The 24,273-nt window shown below is 33.4% G+C and overlaps 1 protein-coding gene across 1 annotated transcript; it reads right to left on the bottom strand.

Moving 5' to 3' along the window:
* Positions 1-2,931: 2,931 nt before the first annotated feature.
* LOC115957530 (putative uncharacterized protein DDB_G0274535) lies at positions 2,932-5,092 on the bottom strand. The gene is made up of 2 exons (XM_031075797.1): positions 4,433-5,092; positions 2,932-3,698 (listed from the first exon to the last, which is right to left on the bottom strand). Exons 1-2 carry the CDS (start codon positions 4,826-4,828, stop codon positions 3,096-3,098), a joined length of 999 nt encoding a protein of 332 aa, XP_030931657.1. The 5' UTR covers positions 4,829-5,092; the 3' UTR covers positions 2,932-3,095.
* Between the last annotated feature and the right edge of the window lie 19,181 nt (positions 5,093-24,273).

The following is a 24,273-nucleotide window of genomic DNA, read 5'->3' on the forward strand; positions in this document are numbered from 1 at the left end:
GCCTATTGCCTATGGTGTTCCCCTGCTGGCATTTGATAAAACTAAGCTATTTTTGTAACAGTATGATTTGCACTTAATCTATTATATTCCCTCTATCACCAAATAATAATACAATTTTGCTACTAACCCCTAATTTTTATTTGTATAGGACCATTGCAAAAAACATTGTAACTTAATTGGTTGGATTTTTTTTCAACAAAAATATTCAAGATTCATTTCTTTTTTCTTTCTTTTTTTATGATCCTATCCCCTTCTTTTTATCTATTGAATTATAAAAATTATGCATTAGACCATCACTTCATGCCTGTCACCAGGTTTTATGCTAATAATAATAAATAAATAAATTGGTATCATCTACTCAGCTTGTCACCTACTTTAAGAAATCAAGGTAAAAGCATTGGGCATATTTTTTATAGGTGTCATTAATTTGTAATGGATATCTTATAAAAGTGTGCGCACATGCTCGTGCACCTACTCAGTGTCTAGAGCATTCTTATCAAAGGTTATATAAATGCTAAAATGCAAATTTTAGCATCTAAAACCATAAAAACCCACTCCATCAAAGATGCTATATGCTAAAAAATTTGACATCTTGCTACAATGCGCTCTCATTTTTTAGAGCGCACTGTAGCAAGATGTTATAATTTTTTAATGTTTTTTTTTTCTGCTATGGGAGAGAGAGAGAGAGATAGAGGGACAGAGAGAGAGGAAGGATAAAAAATAAAAAATAAAAAATATTTAAATGAAATGGTAAAAAAATAGAAGTTTTAATGTTAGAGATATTGTAAAGTGATGTGTTAAATGCTATAAAGTTAGGTTTTTAGATGCTAAATGCTAAAAAATTTAAAACTCTTGATCGGAATACTCAGAGTGGGTCTTATTATAAAAGGTGAACTTTTGTGTGTTATTTGATGAATTTATTAGTGATTTGGGGATTGTTCCTTTGCATGTGATTTTGATCTAAGTTCCTTAATTAATGCCACATAAGATTTGCTTAATGTGGTTTAATTATTGAAAAATGCTAACGAATGCCCTTAGGGCATTAGTTAACAATCTATTTAAAGAATGTTTTTATGAAAAAAAAACAATTAAACTTTTGACAGTTTTTTTCATTGCCCATAAAAGTGATTTAAAAACTTTTCTAAAATGAATTGTTAACCAATATCTTAAAGGCACTCGTTAGCATGACCCTTAATTATTTGCTTTGTTGAATTTATCTCTACCTTGTTTGTTTATGCAATTACGCTTTGTATTTGGAAGATTAATTATACTTCTAATCTTTTTTTCTTTTTTTTTTTTGAGAAGCTACTTCTAATCTTAGTTTGTTTGTGTATGCTTTGTCATTTTTTTATTTGCCTTATAAAAGTTGTGTAATTACATTTGAATATTGGTTGAATTTCTTTAATTACACTAAAGAAATCCTATGTGACATTGTGACCTCCAATCCGATCTCAAAATCTTGAATTTGTACCTCTCTTGTTTTTCGTTCTTTAATATTCTGCTTTTAAAACATTCATCCAGCCTTAAAATAATCACTATAACAATTAAACTTGACCAAGTTTTCCCATGATCTAGACATTCCTCACCTAGCCAGCCTCTTTGCGGTGAAATAAAGGTCTACATAATAACATAAAGGTCTACCTAGCCAGACATCTCATAACCTGTGGCGAATGCAACTGGGGTTACCGCATCTTGAGTAATACTACAGTCACAAACTATGTTATAAATTTTTATTGGTTCTTATTTAAACTCACAACTGCCTTCACTTCTCTTTAATTAGAAAAATACTAGAACTACAAATTATTTTACACCATTTTTTTATTAGAGATAAAAAAAAAATACTAGTTTTTATCTCTAAGATTTCCCTCATATATTATCTAAGCTGACAAGTGTACAAATCTGTGTACTCGTGCATTATCAGCTAATAATGTAATTCGTAGTTTTGTTCTAATCTCTAATTCAAGTGTCTTTCATTCTTAGCTGTCATTAAAAAATGAGTATATTAAATTACATCTAGTCAGTCTATCATCATACATCATACACAAGGTAGGTACATAAATGTTCCTCAAAAAAAAAAAAAAAAAAAGGTAGGTAACATAAATATAACATTTTTATTATTATCGAAAAAAATATAACATTTTTATTATTGGGTAACATTCTACCAGTATTAAAAAAGTACATACCCATTGCTCTTAATAAGCCTTGGCAAGCTCCAAAAAACAGTCAAGTGCTTGAGAAAACCACCAAGGCAACAACTATTGAGCAAGTTATTTGAATCTCTTCGAAATTATTTTTTTCCCCATTGCGAATTTGCGATGAATGAAGGAGAGGATTTAAATTTAGCAATACAATTTAGGCATTTGGCTACAAATCTCTTATCAAACTTGATGCTTCCAAAGAATTTACCAAGTGAAACTCAAAATATATTATTTGTAAAAGCTAACCAACAAATTAATGTACAAAACAATATAAAAAAAATACTACGAAATGAAAATATCAAATTTCTCTATAGAAACATAATTATACACTTTTTATTTCTTAAAGTGGTATTACACGTTTAAAAGGGGAAAAAATATACTCCCCATTGATAAAATGGGAAAAAATAACAAATATACTAATGCCTAAATTTACAAAACCATATAACATAATTTTAAAGGATTTGACTTGAGTCTAGTACTCCTTTTAATCATGTGTCACAATCTTCACTGATTTAGGATTCATTTGGATGCAGCTTATTTTATTGAAAACTGAAAACCATAAAAATAAAAAAAAAATAAAAAAAATAAAATAAAAAAAAAAATTTACTATTCACATGCGGTACTGCTCATGGGCCTGTATGTACTGTTCATATTTCATGAACAGTACAAAAGGCGCTAAACTGAAGAAAATAAAAAATAAAAATAAAAATAAAATGCTCTAAACGCGGACACGCGACACAAACAGATACCTCTAGTGCACAATGTTTACACGTCCGAAAAAAAAGAATACAAAGACAAAACTCAAATACAAAACACTTTTTTGAACAATTATGCAGCTCCCAAAAAAAAAAAACTTTAATATATTCAGCTATGAGCCATGCCCCTTTATCAAAAAGTCTATAATTCGTGAGCTCGGTCCCTTTTCAACAGTCCTTCCATGATGACCTTTTTCTTACGCTCATCCGAGTCAAATTCCGAAGACTTTATCCCAACTTTAGGCAAAGCACATCTACTGCTCCAACGAACCATGAAAAACCCCATTGAAGTACACAAAATTGCAAAAATCTTACCCCAAAATATCAAAACCAACAGACAAATAAGAGGCAAACAAAAACCAATGTAAAAACCACAACTCCTTTTTTCATGTTTTTGGACATTATTATTATTCTTGTCCTGCCTCTGCTTAGACCCATTATTGTCCTGCTCATTCTGACTATTAGACCCAGTTAAAGTTGATTCAAACGAGTTGCATCGTTGAGACATAGACCTCGAATTGGAAGTACTTGATGATGAAGAAGATGAAGAACACATGGTGGTTGCAGTAAACGCAGAAGAACGACGTGAACAAGAGGAAATATTTGAATTTATTCTAGGGTTGTCATCATCTTGTTTCAATGAATCTTTATTCACCGAGTTTATGGTTTTAACACCCTTTTCTGCAATAATGGTTTCTGATCGAAAGGAGCTTTCCCCAAGCTTTCCTTTCTTAAGTTTCTTTGCCTGACAAAGACCAAGTATAAAAATTATCAGTTTCATAATATAGAAGGAAATAAGAGCAGATTTCAAGAAATAATAACAATAAAAGAAATTAAATTGTTCTACCAAAAAAAAAAAATTAAAGGTATTAACAAATACTAGTTAATAAGATATTAATTAAGCATTTTTTTTTTTAAGAATGTTAATTAAGCATTTGGTAAAACAAACACATCAAATAATAAATAAGACGCGTACTGGGTAGAAAATTAAACGACTCGGTCCTTTTTTTTTCTTTAAATGCCGCAATTAAAGACCCAGTCTTTTTTTTTTTTTAATTAAAGACCCAGTCTTGAGTCTTGACCAATCAACTTTATCCAAAAAAAGAAAAAAGAAAATAAATCAATTGGTCCAGTCAAATTGACATTATATTATGGATAAAACTAAAAGAAATAACAAATTACCGTTCGAATTAAACTTGAATTAAAATTTGAAATTAATGGATTTTGATCAATCACTTTCTAACCAAAAACAACGGAAAATACAATCCAAAGAACACAGATAGATGAGATGATCCACTTATGGATTATGGGAAAGTTTGAAAACAACAAAATCAAGAACGGAGAAACAAAATTCAAGAAACAAAGTATCAAACAGAATATGCATAATATACATCATGATCACCACCCAAGCCAAGAACCCAAAATTAATTTCTTTTTTAATTAAAAAGCAGAAAGATTAAAATTTTAAAAAGTACTAACCAAGAAAGTCCCAGTAAAAACTGCTTTCAAAAACTTCGAAAGCTTAACATTCCTGCCTTTCTTTCTCCGGCCACCGCCTTTTTCTTCTTCTTCTTCTTCTTGTGCTTCTTTTTCATCCGGTGCCATAGATGGCTTTGATATCACGGGGAACAACATGCCCTCCTTCTCTTCCACAGCAAAATACTTGAAAACAAGATCCTCTTCAAGACCATCCATGGTCATAGGTTTAAAGCACAGCAAGAACTTCTTCTTCTTCTTCGTGGTGGTGGTGGTGGTGTTGTTGTTCATGTTGCTATATTTGTTGTTGTTGTTGTTGTTGTTGTTGTTGTTGTTGTTGTCGTTCTTTTTCTTGCTTTTGCTTTCGTTTATTATTACTCTGTCCTTAAGGGAATCCATGGAGGACTGTGGAATCAAACTGGGGGTGATTGTAATATTGAAGGTTGTACGGTTGGAGAAGACTTGGGACTTGTCGACAGAGCGAGAAAGTTGGGGAAAGAAATTTGCTGAGAAAACAAGGGAAATAGAAACGTTGCTTTTGATGTGTGGTTTTTATTAGTGATTTATAATACGGGTGGCGTTTGGACTTCTCATTTATGAGCCGGCAATGTCGCGCTTCGTTTTCAACATTTCTCCGTTGAAACCTAAGTACAGCTTAAAAAAGAGTGGAAATAAATATCGAGAGGCCAAATTTTTTTTTTTTTTTTTTTTTGAGAGACTGGTAGATATTTATTGTTATCCGAATGGGAAAAAAAAAAAAAGTGAACTTTGTATTGCGATGGTTAGCTTTGTCACATGTCAACTTATCCGGTCATATGAAAAATAAAAAAGGGGAATCAAAAGTTATTTGTTTTCCCTCTTTTTCTCTTACTCAAATTTAGGACAAGTGTGGGTTCAATTAACTTCTTTTTTTGTTTTTTTGATGGGATGGGTCGAATTAACTTTTCTTTATTTATTTTTTTTTTTTTTTTTGGAGAAGGAGACCATTGTATTATTAATGAAGGCGAGTGGAATTAGCCTGTAATACAGATAAAAAGTCTGGTGATACTTCTTCCATCTAGACCGACATGTGTGATAAATATTGTGACTTTCTTGCTAAAGAGTGCGCTAAATTATTACCCTGTCTACGTACAAGAGATATTTTAAAGTCAGGCAAGTGTGTACTGAGGAAAAGTATATCTTGCACCAGGTGTCCGTACGATGTGAAGCTACTACACTCAGTCTTCAAAGCTTTATCCAATGACTCAGAATCTCCTTCAAGAATGATCCAATCAAAACCCAACTCCAAAGCAAACTCTAGAGCCCGTCTTGCTGCTAGGGTCTCGACCCCTATAACTGAAGGTGGCAATGGGACTTGTTGTACCAGAGATGCCATGACGAGGCCGTCACTGTTGCACACCACAATCCCAATACCTGTTATGTCCTTGTCTACAAATGTGGCGCCATCAAAATTAAATTTGTACCAATGATCCAGAGGCAGTGTCCACCTGGCTAGTTGCTTGCTCCTTAATGTTGTTAATGTTAAGGGGCTGGAGTGGGACTCAATCCGTTGCTCCCGAGAGTGCTCTAGCACCTTATTCAATGGTATTGTAGGCTTGCCTAAGCAGAGGTTATTCCTACGCTTCCACAAATTCCATAACACCACCATGAAAAGCTCGAGTTCCTCCAAACCTACAAAAATAGAAGCAATAAAGTCAATGAAGCATGTGCTTTGCTTAAGGGTATCCTGGTTCTAGGACGGTGTCATCGTCCATAAGCTCTGCAATTCAGGGCAGTGATACAAAACGTGAAGTGTGTCCTCTTCATGCTGCTTACATGTCTCGCAAAGGCTATCGGAGACGATTTTACATCAGATCAGATTTGTCTTGGTGGGGAGTGAGTCCTTGCATGCCCACCATATCAAGTGTTTCACCTTATTCGGAACATCAAGGCTCCAAAGCTGCTTCTAAAGCTGTTTCAGGGGGTTTGATGCTGATGAGCTTAGTTGACGGGCTAGGCACGAGTCCTGCAAGAATCTATAACTCGACTTGACTGAGTATACACCATCCAGATTAAAAGGCCAAATCAGAATGTCATCTTGTAAGGATCGGCATAGTGGGATATTTTTTATAATTGATAATAAAAAAAAAATGTGTCCTCAAGTAAGAGGTTTAGATTTTGGAATCTAAACCATGTTTCTCAAAAAAAAAAGGGGAGGGGATGGGGGAGGGGGGATGCTTTAAACTATGCCTACACCAAAAATTAAATGGTATTTTGGCCTGATAAAAAAAAAACAATCATCATAGAGCGAATGCTAGAGCTTAATATTGCATCGCACATATCCAAAAAAAAGCTATAACAAGCATGAAATTAGTTTTTTTATTAGATATGATAGCTATAGGTTTTGAACCCAGCGTCTTACCAATTGAGCTAATTGGAAAGCATAAATATAAAATAAGTTGAATTGACTTTTATTGTGATTTTTTTTTCAATCTAAATTTGCAGTATCTAATTATATGTTGTGGGTGCTTTATGTGTTAACAGGCTAAAGCCTGTTTTGCTATGCCCAAGCCCGTTCTACTATGGATTGGAAAGTTGGGTCTAGCCAAATATTCTAGCAGGACTGTGCTATAGGCCAGTCTATGCACAAGCCTAACATCCAAGAATAGAGACAACAAAGATAAACAAATACATATACATTTTAATTCGCAAGTATTAGCACACGTTTTATAGACTTATAAGTAAATGTCTTACAACAGAAAGTTAGCTGTAAAAAATGGGTTAGTTACAACAAAGAGATTCAATTAGCAGGACAACTGATACAACAAATATAATAAAGCCCGAACCCCAACTTGAACAACCTTACTATTGGACTATGCCATTAAAGTTGTACATTATGGAGAATTTGCCTAAATGACTACTTGTTGCTACTTCTACGATTTCAAAGAGTGGGTTTGCTAAAGAGGGAGGGAAAAGATTGCCTATTGATGCATGCATTTCTACCATGTTTTCTCTCTTTTCTTATCACTTTTCCTTTTCCTTTCTCTCTATTATTTCTCTCTTAGTTCTTTATGCTTTCTTGCCTTGGGTTACTTCTCCTTCCAATCTATGGCAACTACCCTTATTTATAATGGATTGATCTTATGAGATTTCTCCCTTTTACCCATAGGGCTTTACCAACTATTTCTGGTCTACGATGGACACCTCTTCAGGGCTACCGACCAACCCATTGGTTGCTCATCCACTACCACTACTAGACATGCCCAATGCACTCTCTTTCTTCCACTACCCATTCCAAAACAAAAATTCTATTTGTTTGATCTTGCTATAAGCCTTTTCCTTTTATTTGAATGGATAAGGCTTTGGGGTTTCTCATTACCTACCTTTCTAGCATGCATCAAGTGGTCTCAACCATCTACCACCCTTTTTGGGCAAAATGCCATCCCAGCAAAGCATTTTCGCAAAAGAGGTCCTGGTTAGAAATCGAAAATGGGGTCTTTTCCCCCTCCACCAAACCACACCCTCTAAATCCCTTGACCATGAGTCCACTTTTCTTGTATTGGCTGGGTACAAGTTAGTGGTGCTCCGACTGCTATGTGTTTGCTCTACAACCCTCTGTTTTTGTTTTCTTTTATTCCTACGCCATTTCTATCGTTACAGGTTAGTTTTCTTTCATCCTGCTGCATGTCCCCTCTGCCCATTTTTATCCTTTATGGAGAATGACATGGGCTTTTCTCTCTGGGCTTACCTTGTTTTCTTTCATCCCTTCCTGGGCTCGTGAGTTTGCTTGGTATGATTTCCTATCAGACTGACCCATTGGGCTTTCATTACTTTCTTTCTTTCTTCCTTGGGCTTTTATGACCCATTTGCTTCTATCTTGCTTTGCTTTTACCTCTTATTGTGCTTGTGGACCTATTTGCTACCCTTTCCTACCATGTTGGCCCACTAGGCTTTATTTCTTTCTTTCTTTTTTCTTTGGGCTTTTATGGCCCATTTGTTTCTATTTTGCTTTGTTTTTATCTCTTATTGTGCCTGTGGGCCTGTTTGCTACCATTTTCTGCCATACTAGCTCACTAGGCTTTATTTATTTCTTTCTTTCTTCTTGGGGCTTTTATGGCCTATTTGTTTCTATTTTGCTTTACTTGTAATCTCTTCTTCTTCATTTTTTGCATGCTATTGGGCTTTTTTACTGTTGGGCCATTTTTTTTCAAAAATGGGTATCAACATATGTTATACTTTGATTTGATGAGTTCTTCTACTGTTACAATAAAATCTCATAATATTTTCATAATAAACTGAGGTGTCAATCAACCATAGGACAAAACAAAATAAAATAAAATAAAAAATAAATTACACCAAGAACCACTACAACTCAAAACAAGGGTGTTATGGATGCTATGAGATTTTGTTATGTCCCTAAATTTTTCTCTAATTTGATTATAAATTGATAACTATCTTATAACTCTTATACATATATGAATGGTTGTTTGCACAACAGTCACTGATAATTTGGTGTCTCAAAGAGTCAAAGGGGTCAACTATGAATAAATGGGGTACTTGAGTCTAGGTGAGAAGGTGTTGTATTTGGGGAAGGACTTTCTGGTAGTATGGGATTAATGGAGGTTTCTAGTTTTGATCATGGTTTTCTTTGCATGGAGAGAGAGAAGGAAGGGTTTGCTTACTGGTTCTAGGATAGAGAACATAATAGTCAAACTTTCCAGAGGGTTCTCCAAGGAGGTCAACTTCTGGATCTCCTGCTTCATATCTTTCTTTAAGAGTCTGCTAAGAAGATTTTTTCTTTCTTTTGGAATAATCTTCTTCAAAAGCCTCTTCCTCTTGGCAATCAGCACAATCACAGATATCCCACCATATGTGACCAGAAGGCGATTTTCCTTCATAAAAAGGTTTTCCATCTTCTCGAAATGCTTTAATTTTAAGTCTATCTTCACAAACATAAGACATTGGTTAGAGCATAGCAATTTGAGTTGGGAAGACTATTACATCTTTCTTCTCTGGTGGAGCTATCAAGAATCTTGTCTCTACTTCACCATTTGCATTCTTGATAAAGAGAGGATCATTTGACTGGATCGGTTTAGTCACTTGATGAAGCATCTCATATTTCGTAATCCATGATTCTGGAAAAAGAGAAGTCATCTAGTCCTTGTTGAGTTGTCTTGGAACAAAAGTGCACATGGGTGTCATTCCAGGATCAACTTGAATCAATAAAGCATCATTAGATTGAGTTATTTATGGAACCGCCATGTCAAAAGCATGATTCTGAAGTCAGTAAGCAATCTGGTAGTGAAGTGTGGTAGCAAATGTGTCTTGCACCTGAGAAGCTCTTGTAATCTAGACCTGTACTTTGAGAGCATCACAGAGATGATGATCTTTGAGAGACATATTGAAGTTGGGAAAAAGTGTAAGAAAGATTGTTCCTGCATTTAAAGTGGTTTGAACTGTTTGTTCCTGCATTTAAAGTGGTTTGAACTATTCCTATAATTGCATTTTGATATTCCAAGAATCTGGAATCAAGAAGTGAAATTCTAGAGACTATAGGAAGTCCCTTTCTTCCATGGAAAGTTAACGCTAACCTTACAACACCAAAATGAAGGTGTGTGTATCCTTGTTTCTGCCATGAACTTATAAATTCTCTGGGAAGGGCAAGGGTAATGAAATTTTCTGTTTCACTTGCTGGAATATTATACTAGTCAAACTTGGAAGCTTGGACATATTCTTTTACAGTAGAAGGTTGAGAAGGACCTAAAAACTTTTTTATGGATTTTTTGAAAGAAGCTTGGGGTTTATCAAACACAGTATAAGGATTTACAATAGGAAAGTCAGTAATAGGAATTTTACTATCTTCAGGTACGTGGGAGATTTCGTACAGGTAATCTAATCTATTTGCTGTGGATTTACGAAGGGAAAGATCAAAAGCAGGTTTAGTGGTATTAGTAACTTCTGAAGATGAACTTGCCATGACTGTTTCTTCTAGAAAGAACCGTTTACCAAAGACCTAAAGGACTAAAATGCCAACTCCAGGCTTAAACATCCACAAGGTAACTATGGAAAAGCAGATTCTTTGGGAATTTTGAGAACAAACTCCTTAGTGTTCTACTTGATTATCAAATCCAGTATTCTGATGTGATTAATACAGAGGATCCACGTATTGTGGCAACTGTAAATCATAGAGCATACTAATCAGGACAATAATCAAAGTATACTAATCAAAGGAGGGAGAAACTAATCACAAGGCTCTGATACCAACTATTGAGAGAAAGATCAGGAAACGGTAGAAAGAGGGTGTAAGAAGATTATGGAAACTGGTTAATAACACAAGGCTCTAATATCACTAAGAAGATTATAATCAAATTAGAGAAAAAATTAACCCTAAAGGCATATATGAAAAAATAGAAGGGAAATCAAAAGTGATTCTAGCATTCTATGCATCTTTTAAAAAAAAGTGATTTTTTTTTTTCGCTCTTTTTCTTACTATTTTTGGATAAACATATTATACACGTAATGATTTCTCCATTCCATGACACTAAGACGGAAAGACCTTAATATCTCTTACTATATAGGACAAGCACGGAATTACTAGTTGATCGATTTTTATTTAATTTTTTTCAATAAATTATGTAACTATATGTTATATTATAACTTAATTAAAATTGATAAATAAGGTGGGTATGAATAGATCTTTAGTGAGTTTTGGTCGGGTTTAGGTTCAACTCATCGATTAGAAGTCAATATCCCAAATTAAATGGGTCATTATTTTAGAGTTGTGACATGTTGCTACTAGTTTGGGTCAACCCACGAGTCCTCTTTTTTTGTCCTAAACATTAAAAATAAATAAATTTAATTAATTAATACAAAATATGTAAAAATAACAACTATCCCAATTAGTAGGTAGCTTATCATAACAATAACATAATTCTTTTTTTTTTAGAAACAACAATAACATAATTCACAATCATTAAAGTCAAATAATTTCAACAAATTACATTTAAAATGAGAATAAACATCCTAAATATTCACAAAAACATATTTTTCCAAAGGTGAATCATATCGTAAATTTATTTTTGTTTTTATGTATTGTTGTATACTATTTTGTTTGATAAATATACACTTTATAAAATTTATAAATATATAAAATACTTTTTACAAATTTATGACATATTCAATTTATAATATATTATACCATCACTTATGCAACAACACTTTACATTATCAGAAAGGACTTCTTTTTCTATACTAGTGAACCATGAATTGCTTCAATATCAGTTCTTTTCTTCTTCTTTTTTTCTTTCTTTTTTTTTGAGAAGCTGCCTCAATATCATTTAGCGATGGAAATACAACTGACTGCACACACAGGAGGGATAAATATTAAATAATCAGTGTTCGAAAAGTTCTAATACCTACACATTAGGGGAGAAAAGGAAATAGAAATGGATTATTCATCCATTTTAATCATTAACATTTAAATAAATACTAACTATTATTTTTTGTGTTGAAATAAATTATTAATCACTCATTTCAAAATAAATAAATAAAATTTTAAGAACTTTGGTAACAAAGGCATCTAGAAAACTTAAAAAAAAAAAAAAAATTCATAAATGGAGTGTTTATCCAAAGAAAAGATGTCTGTCTACATTGTTGAGTCATTTCTTCTCAAAAAAAAAAAACATTGTTGAGTCATTTCGTGCTTTCCTTTATAACATCGGTGATCTATTAAAGCTTGGGCCCGCAAACGTAACGGGCTTACCAATCGACACACTTGGTACAGTAGAGTTGGCAATTGGATGGGTTCAAAGTCGGTTCATAAATGTTTAGCACACTTTCTTTGGATGCAGCCAAATAATTGATCCCGACTTTAAAGCCGAAACGCGTATGCTGTGAAAAATACTTCAGCCCCTAGACCCGTCCGATTTTGATCCTTTTGTGAATGTTCCAAAATGAATAGGGTATTATTGACTATTGAGATCCAGAAAATGGCCTAGCAATAGTTCTCAATGCTATTTTCCTAAAAAAAAAAAACCTATATTTCAGGCTAAACTGGTCCAAAGACAAAAAGGCTTGACTTCTACAACAATGAAGTCAACAGACTTATGTACAACTTCCTTTCCCTGAATAATAGCATTTACATTGATAAAGTTATAAATTTAGCCATTTGACTTCACTAAAAGTAATTTTATTTCCTAAAAAAAAATACTTTATCCATTTTATTGCGTTGAAAATTAAAATAAAATAATATAAACAATACAATAAAATAATAAAAAATTAACACCACAGTCACCTCCATCAATGGCCACAGTCACCTCCACCAACGGCCACAACCACCACTCTACTCTAGCAACCACAACACAACACAAAAACAAAAACAAAAACAAAACAAAAAAAAAAACAAAAACAAAAACAAAACAAAAGCAAAAAAAAAAAAACCAAAAACAAAACAAAAACAAAAACAAAAACAAAACAAAACCATAACCACAACCACAACCACAATCACAACCCCATCACCACCAGCCATCACAACCACAACCCACTACCACAACCACAACCACAACCATAAACCACGAAACCCATAGCCAAAATCCACTGCCAAAATCATCCACCACCACTACCATACCCAAAATCAATCACCACCACCACCATCACAGCCACCAAACCCATATGAAAACACACACACACACACACAAAAAAAAAAAAAAAAAAAAAAAAAAAAAAAAAAAAAAAACTCATCACAACAAAGAGAGAAAAGAGATGGGTGGTAGCAGTGGCTTGGGACTTAGGTCGGCGAAGCTAGGTAGAGAGGGATGAGAGAGAGAGACAATCTGATATGGTCTTTGATGGGAGTAACGAGAGAGAGAGAGAGAGCTAAAAGAAAAAAATAAAAATAAAGAATAAAGAATAAAAAAGTAGAGAAAATAAATATATATATATATATATATATATTAAAGGCATTTGGCTTCTTGTTACAATTTCAGGTACTAATACCTGTTTACTGTAGCATGTAGCCAAATTTTTTTTTCTATGGCAACACCAATGTGCACAATATTTTGTAGTTTAGGAGGCAAAAAAAGCATTATAGTTATATGCCTCCACTAATAATGATGCTCTAATTAGGGATCATAGCCTTTTTATATATATATAAATAATAAAAACTCTCAACTAAGGCTCATTTGGTTTGAGGGGTGGAAAAGTGGGAGAATAAAAAAAATTTTAATTTCCCTCTTTTTTGTTTGATTGGAAATGGAAAAATAGAGAGGTGAAAAAAGTGAGTTTATACAAATTTACTCCTATACCCTTGTTAAAAAATGATACCCAATTAAAACAAAAAAAAAAAAACAATCACTAAAATTTATTAAAAAATAATAATCATGTCCCCAAAAAAAAAAAAACAAAAACAAAAACAAAACATTGTCACGCCCACGGCCTCAAGAAATCAAAAGAAAAAAAGGGGGGAAAAAAAGCAATGTACTAGATTAAGCTCATGCACAAGTGCTCATGGGCATTTTCGTCATTTACTCATCAAATTTTCCCTTATCCAGTTTTCTCCCCATTTTGGGGATAAAATTTTTTGGTGGGCCCAAGGAGAAAACATCTAGGCTCCACCCATCATTTTTCCCTCTCCCCCTCCTAACCAAACACTCTCCAAAAAGTTTTCCATTCTCATTTTCTTTCATTTTTTTTCTACCCTCCCCAAAATCCACTCTACCAAACACACCCTAAGACTCTTTGATAGGATGGGAGAAGTACTATTACAACTTGATGAGCAACAAACTTGGTAAGAGCAAGGACAATTGAGTTTTCTTCCTTTTTTTTTTTTTTAACCCAAACAAAAAGAATAAGGATAAAATTTAAAATTCATCCCCTAAGTTTCATCAAAATTAATTTCAGTTATCTAACTTTGCTTTCATTCATTTCAATCCTCTAAGTTTCAAGTTTATTCAATTAAGACTTCTCCGTCGACTTCTGTTAGCATTTAAAAAAAAAATCTAAAAAATACTTTTCAATCATTAATTAGATGTTTTTAATTAAAAATTTTTGAAGAAAAAATTAAAAAAATATTTTGACAATTAATTGCAACATTAAACAAAAAGTCAATAGAAATGCTTTAATTGAATAATCTTAAAATTTAAAGAACTGAAATGACTAGTGAAACATAGAAAATGAGTTTTACATTTTAGCCAAAGAATAATTAGCAAGAAAGTGAGCAATCAATTTTAAATAATTACAAAGGGTGTGTAAGTGTGTTTCACAGCACATCATTTATTCATCTTGGTCCCCATTTAAAGCATCAATGCAGATTTTTGTGTCCCTTCAACTGAAATCCTCTGCAATTTCTATCTTAGCAAATTAACACCCAAATAAAGGGGCTTTTATAAAGGCACGATCTTTATTGGATAACATTATTCTGCGTAGGGCTTTTATAAGGGGGTTTTGCATTTTAGCCAAAGAATAATTAGCAAAAAAGTGAGAAATCAATTTTAAATAATTACAAAGGGTGTGTAAGTGTGTTTCACAGCACATCATTTATTCATCTTGGTCCCCATTTAAAGCATCAATGCAGATTTTTTGTGTCTTTTCAATTGGAATCCTCTGCAATTTCTATCTTAGCTAATTAAAGCCCAAATAGAGGGGCTTTTATAAAGGCATGGTCTTTACTGGATAACATTATTCTGCATAGAGCTTTTATAAGGGGCTTTCAAACTTTTAGCCCCGAACAGTTGGACCTGTTCGGTTTCTAGGGATCATAGGTTCACCGAATAACTTTAGTTTTTCTTTCTTTTTCCTTTTTTCTTTTTCTCTTTCTCTCTCTCTCTCTCTAAAAGCATTCACATTCGGAATCTTCAAACTCTTCTACTTTACTATCTCAAAATCTACTTTATCATTTATACCATACCATTTTACAACACTCCCAACATCCCAACTTTTATTTTTACCTACAATATATTAAAATAATATAAATTACAAAATAAAATAATAATAAAAAATCTCTCTCTCTTCTCTCTTCTCTCTTCTCTCTTCATCTTTGTTCTCCGTCTCTCTATTTTTCTCTCTTTCTCATCCACCCACCACCAAAAATCACCACCACCACCACATCAGTCACAAACCCACCACCACCAGGAAAAAACAAAGAAAAAAAAAAGCCACGGTCATACCCAAACCCAAAGCCACCACTGCTGGACTTACCAAAAAAAAAAAAAAAAAACCCCACTGATACAAACCCATCAGATACAAACTCACTGATACATACCTCACTACAAAACTCATCAATCCATGCCTTACTGCAAAACACACACAAAACCCATCATCAACACCAATCTTGAGCAACCCATTTGATGCAGCGTAAGCGTGTAGAAGCAGAATCTGTAACACACAATTACTACAACTCTTCCACGAAACCTAAATTCTACAAGAACACTAGGCCAGCAGGCAAAATAATAGAGAAAACATCTCTAACAAACTTTTATTAATCAATGCATAACAATAATAATCAACTCCTCTATAAAAAGTATTTATAGGAATAGAATTTCTCTTACTCCTTTTAGGAAAAGAAATAATAAACCTACTTCTACTTGAGAAAAGAAAAACAATTTAACTAGGAAAAGAAAAACAATTAAAATCCTAATTCAACTAGAAAAAAGAAAATAACATAAAATATTAAAATATTTTATTCTTCCTTAACCATCTGCATCATTCTCTCGGGGTTAGGGAAAACTCGTCCTCGAGTTTTGTGGCAATCTTCCACGATCAATTGGAACCCCGAATAATCCTCTCAATCCTATTTTTCTGTGCAAGACAAGATAAATCAATATGCTACTTATCAGCCTTTTCTCACTTATAATAAATCTTAATGTACGGATTTTTATTCTTGACTTTTTTTGCCATAACGGGATATATGAAGCAAGTACTTAAAAAGAATTCATGCACATATCCAAAAATTTCATATTTCCTCCTCGACAAAGATTATTTAAAATCATTCGTCCACACCTCTTGTTGACCTCTATCAATTCTTGTTCAATAAAATCCTCCCAAAAGGGATCAATAACCTTTTGTTTTTGAATGTCGAAAGTCTCATCAACGATGTGAGTTATGGGCTCATCTCATATGTATATGACTTTATTTTTATCAAGCTCAATCTTTTCTCCTTGACTAAAATCTTCAGGATAATCATCATAAATTGGTGGAGAACCTCAATCTACTAAACAAACTCTTTCAATATATTCATCATCCTCTTTGATATCGCAGCCCTCCTGCTCAATATCAAGATCCTCCTCCTCCTCCACAAAACATGGATTTGGATGGTAGTTTTGAGATTGATTTCCAACGGCTAAGGCAGTGAGTTGCTTTGAAAGCGCATTAAACCACTCCTTTGTTCGTTGAAAGAACACCTCTAATTGCGCATCGCTTGCAACCTCATCGCGTTTATACACGTCATCTATGGCAACAAGTCTTCCCCCACATGCTTCTCTTTGTGCCATGGTAGGAACCTAGCCTTGCTCTGATACCAACTGATGCAGCGTAGGCATGTAGAAGCAGAATCTGTAACACACAATTACTACAACTCTTCCACGAAACCTAAATTCTACAAAAACACTAGGCTAGCAGGCAAAATAATAGAGAAAACATCTCAAATAAATTTTTATTAATCAATGCATAACAATAATAATCAACCCTTCTATAAAGAGTATTTATAGGAATAGAATTTCTCCTACTCCTTTTAGGAAAAGAAATAATAAACTTACTTCTACTTGAGAAAGGAAAAACAATTTAACTAGGAAAAGAAAAATAATTAAAATCCTAATTCAACTAGAAAAAAGAAAAATAACATAAAATATTAAAATATTTTATTCTTCCTTAACCATCTGCATCACCATCACTACAAAACACGTCACCAACATCGTTGCAAAACCCATCACTGCAAAACCCATCACTACAAATCTGAATACACAAATCACAAATTCAAAATTTTACCCATATCGTTTTCACTCTCAGTCTCCCTTTCTCATCTCTCTCTCTGCATGTGGCTTGGTGCTTCTCTACCTCCCCTCCAATTTGATCAACTGTTGATGATCACGGTGGATGATCATGGTGAAAAATCACGATGGATGATCCTTGGAGCTCCATTGGTGCTTACCTATAGGTTGATGATCACGGTGGAGCTCCGTTGATTGTAGAGAAGAGGGAGAAAGAGAGGAAAGTGAGTGAGAGATAGAGAAAGACAGAGAGATGAGAGACCGTGTGATGAGAGAGAAAAGAAGGAATAAAATATTAATATAATCTTTTGGTAAATTGCTATAGTACCATCATACATTTAGGATGGTACTGTAGCACTATCCCAAAAAAATTTACAAATTTTCATGTTTAGCCTTCCGGATGTTGAGACAAATTGGGCCTTAATGCTAAAATATGCTTACATTTGGTATTTAGAAGCCCAACTGTGAATGCTCTAATGACCGACCTACCTTAATTTACACGAAGTTTTATTAAAAATTGAAAATGTTGATATTTTCTAATGTTTATTACCATAAAATTTCAAGTGACAAGTTATTATTGGCAGGAAAAAAATAATTTTAGTAATAAGTTCAAATTATAACTAATAACAACTTACCACTTATAATTTATTGTGAAAGTATTATGAAAATATTGTGTATGTGTCACTTCTCTTAAAAATTTGATTAGATTCAACCTTCCATAAGATCTTTAAGAACCGCTATTATAAATATGGAATTGTAAATTTCTTTTTTAATCAAATTTTAAAGGAATAAATTGTTCGCAAAAAGATGTTGTTTCAGTGTACACAAGTCATAGCTATGAGGTCAAATTGAAGATCTTTTTTTTTTTATTTTTTTATATAATTTCAGTTTTGCCATAGTTCCTAACTCGGTTGGAAGAAATGCACATGGACAATGTTAAACGATTTTTCAATCTTTATTAATAGTTTGGTTTAAGATAATATGTATTCTTCTCATATTTGGCTGCAAATTGACAATTCAATTGAAATTAGATACTTACAGATATGATGTTTGGGAATCTAGATGTTTGTTTGATGAAAATAAATAATTTTAATTGACAATGCATGATGTTTTGATAAACCATGAAAAACAAGAAGTTGAAATAATTATATTTTTGTATTGTATGTATAATATGTCATTAAGAAATTTATACTATCATCTTAGGAAATTTACTTTGATTCATGGTTCACAGTATTTTTTTTTTTTTTTTTGAAAACAAGGCATTCATTCATTCACTAACATGTAAAGAATCTTGGTACAAAGCCTCCACCGCAGGTGGTGGTGAGTCTTCTAACCAATAGACTACATCACTAATATTTTTTGCATACTTTGCTAAAGAATGCGCAACCATATTCCCCCCTCTCTTAATACAACTTATTGAAACCAGCTGCATCCCATTTAGATAAGCACAAATATCCTCATATACATGCCCAAGCAAGGAATTATGGTAAGACAAACCCGAGATGGCTTTCATTACTGTGCTGTTATCACCCTCAATTACAAGCTCTGAAAATCCAGCTTCTAAGGCAAAAACAACTGCTTGTCGACACGCCAAAGCTTCTGCCTCTTCACTATTTCTCACATAGGGCCCTTTAGCTGACATTCCAGCCATTACTTGCCCCTGTGCATTTCGGATTATTGCTCCAATACCAGAACTTTGCTGCTACGTGAACACAGCTGCGTCAAAATTCAACTTATACATAGTCTGAGGTGGAGGCTTCCAATGGTGTCCGTTTGAAGTTGTATTCGAAACAAACAGCTGCTCCTGTGCCTTTCTGAACTCGTCCAGGTAGTCTGTTGCACGTCTGTTCAGCCAGCAAGGATTCTTTATCTGTCCTCCATGCACCATCGTGTTCCTCTGATTCCACACAGTCCAAGCTTGCACCACAAAAAGCTCTAGCCCAACTGCATCAAGTCTATTCATCAAAGCCTCAAAAAGCTGCATAAAATCATGAAAGTTAGTAGCACATTTCTGCATCATAGTGGAACTGCCAGCCCACACATCTTGGGCTGCTGGACATTCCCAAAGAGCATGAATCACGGTCTCTGGAGCTCGCTGACAGCAAAGGCAGAAATTCTCTCTGATAATATTTCTTTTGGCCAAATTTACTCGGGTTGGCAGTATCTCATGACAAGCCCTCCACACAAATACCTTCACTTTGTTAGGCACCCTTACTCTCCACAATGTCTTCCATAGTTGCTGCCCAGAACTTGTTGAACTTTCAGCCCATTCTCTAAGCACTTTTCTAGCCACATGATACCCGAATCTAACAGTGTAAACACCTTCTTTATTATGCAACCACACCACAACATCATTCACACGCCTATGGCTTAAGGGAATTTTACATATCGCCTCCGCATCCTCTCTATTAAATAGTGTCATGATGGTATCTCTCCTCCACCCATGTAATTCCAAATCTATAAGACCCGAAACCCTCCAATCCTCCACACCCTCATGAACCGGATGCAGCACCCTATTTGATGGGTAATTAGGAATCCATTTATCCATCAAAACTTTTATAGATTCACCATTTCCCACACGCCAACAAGATCCACTTCTCAAAATTGGCATGGCAGCCATAATGCTTCTCCATACATACGAACAATTGGGAGACGCAGCAGCATCCAAAAAGTGGCATCTCGAAAAGTATCTAGCTTTGAAACATTTGAATAAGAGAGAATTTTGGTCCTGCATTAACCTCCAGCCTTGTTTAGCTAGCATAGCATGATTGAACAACCTCAAATCCCGAAATCCCATCCCTCCATCCGCCTTTGGTTGAGTTAGGCTACCCCAATTCTTCCAATGAATCTTTCTTCCATTACCCACTTGTCCCCACCAAAATCTAGCACACAAAGCATTCAGTTCCTCACACAATTTAACTGGCAACTGGAAAACCCCCATTGTATATGTAGGAATTGCTTGTATAACTGCCTTTATTAATACTTCCTTGCTTGCTCTTGACAACATCATGCCCTTCCACCCTTGTAATTTTTTCCAAACTCTATCCTTTAGATAGGAAAAAGTTTGATACTTTGCCCTTCCCACCAGTGTAGGTAGCCCCAAATATGATTCAAATCTGTCCACCACCTTCACCCCTAACAATGACACAATCTCTGCTTTTTTCCCTTCTTGAGTGTTACTGCTGAAATAGATCGAGGATTTCTCCATATTAATGCATTGACTAGAAGCATTAGCATATGTCTGTAAAACTTCATTAATCACTCCAACCTCTCCACTAGTAGCTCGACAAAAAATTATTGAATCATCAACAAACATTAAATTTGATACTCTAGGCGCCCTACGACATATAGAAGCTCCCCTGATACGCCCCTCCAGCTCTGCTTTCTCTAATAATGAAGTGAAGCCTTCTGCACATAATAAGAACAGGTATGGGGAAAGGGGATCCCCTTGCCGGATTCCTCTAGTTGGCCGGATATCTCCATATTCTTTTCCATTAATGAGAATGGAAAATGAGGGAGTAGTTACACACCCCATCACCCACTGAATCCATATGTCTGGAAATCCCAATTTAATCATCATGCCTTCTAGAAAATTCCACTCAACACGGTCATATGCTTTACTGATGTTAAGCTTTAATGCCAATGATCCTGTTTTTCCTTTTTTTCGAGAATGCATAGAATGTAAAACTTCATAAGCCACCAGCACATTGTCAGTAATAAGCCTTCCAGGCACAAAAGCACTCTGTGTAGGAGATATAACAAATGGCAGAATCTGTTTCAACCTGTTAGCCAGAACTTTGGAAATAATTTTATAAATTACATTGCACAAGCTAATTGGCCTAAAATCAGACATTCTCTTAGGAGATTTAAAAGTGATGTATATTACACTTAGACCTTGTGTTTATAAACTTAGCTAATCAATTAATTATGCAATAAAGCACGGGAAAGTTTAATATAATATGAGTTTTTTTTTTTTTTATTGTCACAATATGAAATATGATAATTTTTTACTTTATATTATAATATTAAGCATTTACTATAAACGTGTTTATGTGTTTTTTTATTTTATTTTATAGATATGTTAGAATTTCAACCAATGAGATGTCCACTCTATGATAATTGTTCTTATTATCATAATAAAATATTAATAAATTTTTGGTGTAGATAAAGTCCAAATTCTAATTTTTTATTTGACAATAAGTGATTTTACTAGTTGAATTAATTGGAACCGTGATAGTATTTGTATTGTAGGGTTAAGGGCCCAAATTATATATTAGGCCTTGGGCCTTGGTTGAGAGCATGAACAATCTGAGGAGGAACAAATGGTAATGAATGGTTTAGGCTCAGGATTTAATGAACAAGATACGAATGAGAAGTTGGTTCGAGGAGGAATAACTACTCGGATACGATAAATACAACTCAAATATGTATTCCAACAATCAGGGTAACCTTCTAAGAAGCTCCATTAATAGGGACGTGCATTATGAACATACGAAAAGGAGGGGAACCCAAAAATATTTAAGGGAAAGATGCTACCACCACGTTGAATGCACTGCAACTACCTTTCTAGCCGCATTTATATGGAGAAAACCCTTGAACAGTGCTGCCTTGGCCTGTTGGCCACCACAACTCACAGAAAATCAAAGAAGGTGTCTGATGGGACATGTACTCAAGTACGGACTCAGATGACTAACAAGTGTAGGATTAAGATGATCCAAAGGGAACTATATAATGTAAGGGACATTCCATGAGGAAGTGATACGAAAAATAAAGAAAGAATACTGTAGCAATCAAAATTATACTTGTACCAAACTATTGATTTGTATGACAAAATACCTCCTCGGACAGTAAAATCATTCAGTTTTATTTTCTTTGTTCTTGCTTGATCATCTTTTAAATCCATATTAGCCGTTTTCAAATTCATTAGGACCTAGTTCTTCGACCCACTCTCTACAAATTTATTGTACTGGGCTCATTGGGCCAAGATCCCATACATCTTGGGCTTGAGCTACAAACCGTCTTCTGACATGTATATTTAACAATATATTATCCCATTTAAAGAAAATTTATTGTGCCAAAATTCTAATTAAAGGTTTAATAGAGAAAATGTTTTAAATTTAATTAAAACTATATTAAATTAAAATAATGACATGTAACATTGTGATGCCTCAAAAATTTATGTGATACCGTATTATCTAAGTTCAACTAAAAATTAAACTACTTCGATCTTTTATATATGACCTAGTCAATTGATTTTTTGTGTAGGCAACATTTGAACCTCATATTTCTTATTCGACAATAGAAAATTTTACTAGTTGAGTTAATTGGAATTAACTGGTACCCACTTGATCTTAAGAGTTTAAAGTAACAAGAATTGAAATTTTTGTTATGTGGAGACACTTAATATCATATTTTAGAGAATAATATATTTGATATATAAAACATGATGTTTAAGATAATATTGTACTTCTTTCCAACATAATAATAATAATAAGGCTAAAATGAAAATTGTACCATCTAAACTTGATAGAAATTCATTTAAGTCTCTAATTATACTTTAATTTAATAGAGTTCTCTAAATTTCAAATTTATTCAATTTATACTTTTTGTCCAAAATTGTTAAAAAAATCTATTAAAATTTTTTTTTTCTCACATGAATTTTTTTTTTTCCAAAAAATATTTTTTCATTAGTTAATTGCATACTAAATGGCAATTTTTTAATAGAATAAAAAAAATGAATTGAATAAATTTGAAACTTAGATAACTCAATTGAAAGTAAAGTTAAAGGACATAAATAAATTTTAGTCAAATTTAGATGATGCAAGTTGTATTTTAGACCAATAATAATCTTGTACAAGTTAAGAGTTTTGTAACTCAATAACGTTATTTGCTTTCATTTAGAGAAAAACCAACTTTCAAATCTCTTGGCACAAATACATTATACACAATAATTGATATTTCCTATAAAAAAAAGTGGGAACTAAAATTTTCACTACTTATAAGACTTTAGATTGAATAGGAAAAGTAATTCTTTAAAAGTTTATTTAATGAATAACGCCCATTTGGTAATGTTGTTCTAATAACATTGTTTAAGTATTGTGGAAATACGTGTAGGTAAAAAAGTGTTGTGAAAATACGTGTTGTATTGTTTAAATAACGAAAACTGTTGCTTAAACAACACAACCAAACATGCCCTAATTTTCATGATTTCTTTAAAATTTAGGGCCTGTTTGATAATGTTGTTCTAGTAACGTTGTTTAAGTGCTGTGGAAATACATATGGATTCAAAAGTGTTGTGGAAATACATATTGTGTTATTTAAACAACGAAAATTGTTATTCAAATAACGTTACCAAGGCCTAACAATTCTCCTTAAAAATGAAGGAGATTTTCAAGCCGGAAAAGTTTTTTTTTGGGATAAAACTCTTTTTTGTCCCTACATTTTCATACGATTCTCACTTTGGTCCCTAGCTTTTTTTTTCACCGCTTTTAGTCCCTATTCTGAAAAACGCGTCTCATTTTAGTCCCTGACGTTACATCAAAGACGGAAATTGCACAGTTGACAAACGGAAAAAATTAAAAATATTAAAATAATGCACCTTGTGTCACGTGGCTTTCCATGTCAGCCTCTAAATTAAAAAAATTAATTTATTAATTTTAACTAAATAAAAAAAATTAAAAACATAAATAAAATCCAAACTCAGCAAGAACAACAAATTTCAAACCCAGCAAATTTAAAACCCATCAAGAACAAGATCAACAAAACACAAACCTAACAAATTTAAAACCCAAAAAATTAAATTTAAACCCATATTCTGAAAATCTGGATTTGATTTTGTGTTTGATGTTTCGTGTAAATTTTAACTAAATGAAAAAAAAAGGAAAA

Source organism: Quercus lobata, chromosome 8 (genome assembly GCF_001633185.2).
Source record: "Quercus lobata isolate SW786 chromosome 8, ValleyOak3.0 Primary Assembly, whole genome shotgun sequence".
NCBI classification, from domain to species: Eukaryota; Viridiplantae; Streptophyta; class Magnoliopsida; order Fagales; family Fagaceae; genus Quercus; species Quercus lobata.

Bases quoted from the DNA above. Each gene is read 5' to 3' on its own strand.
- LOC115957530 (XM_031075797.1), bottom strand. From the start codon at position 4,828: ATGGATTCCCTTAAGGACAGAGTAATAATAAACGAAAGCAAAAGCAAG. The intron at 3,699-4,432 runs GTTAGTACTTTT...GGTCTTTGTCAG, and splicing joins TTTTTACTGGGACTTTCTTG to GCAAAGAAACTTAAGAAAGG.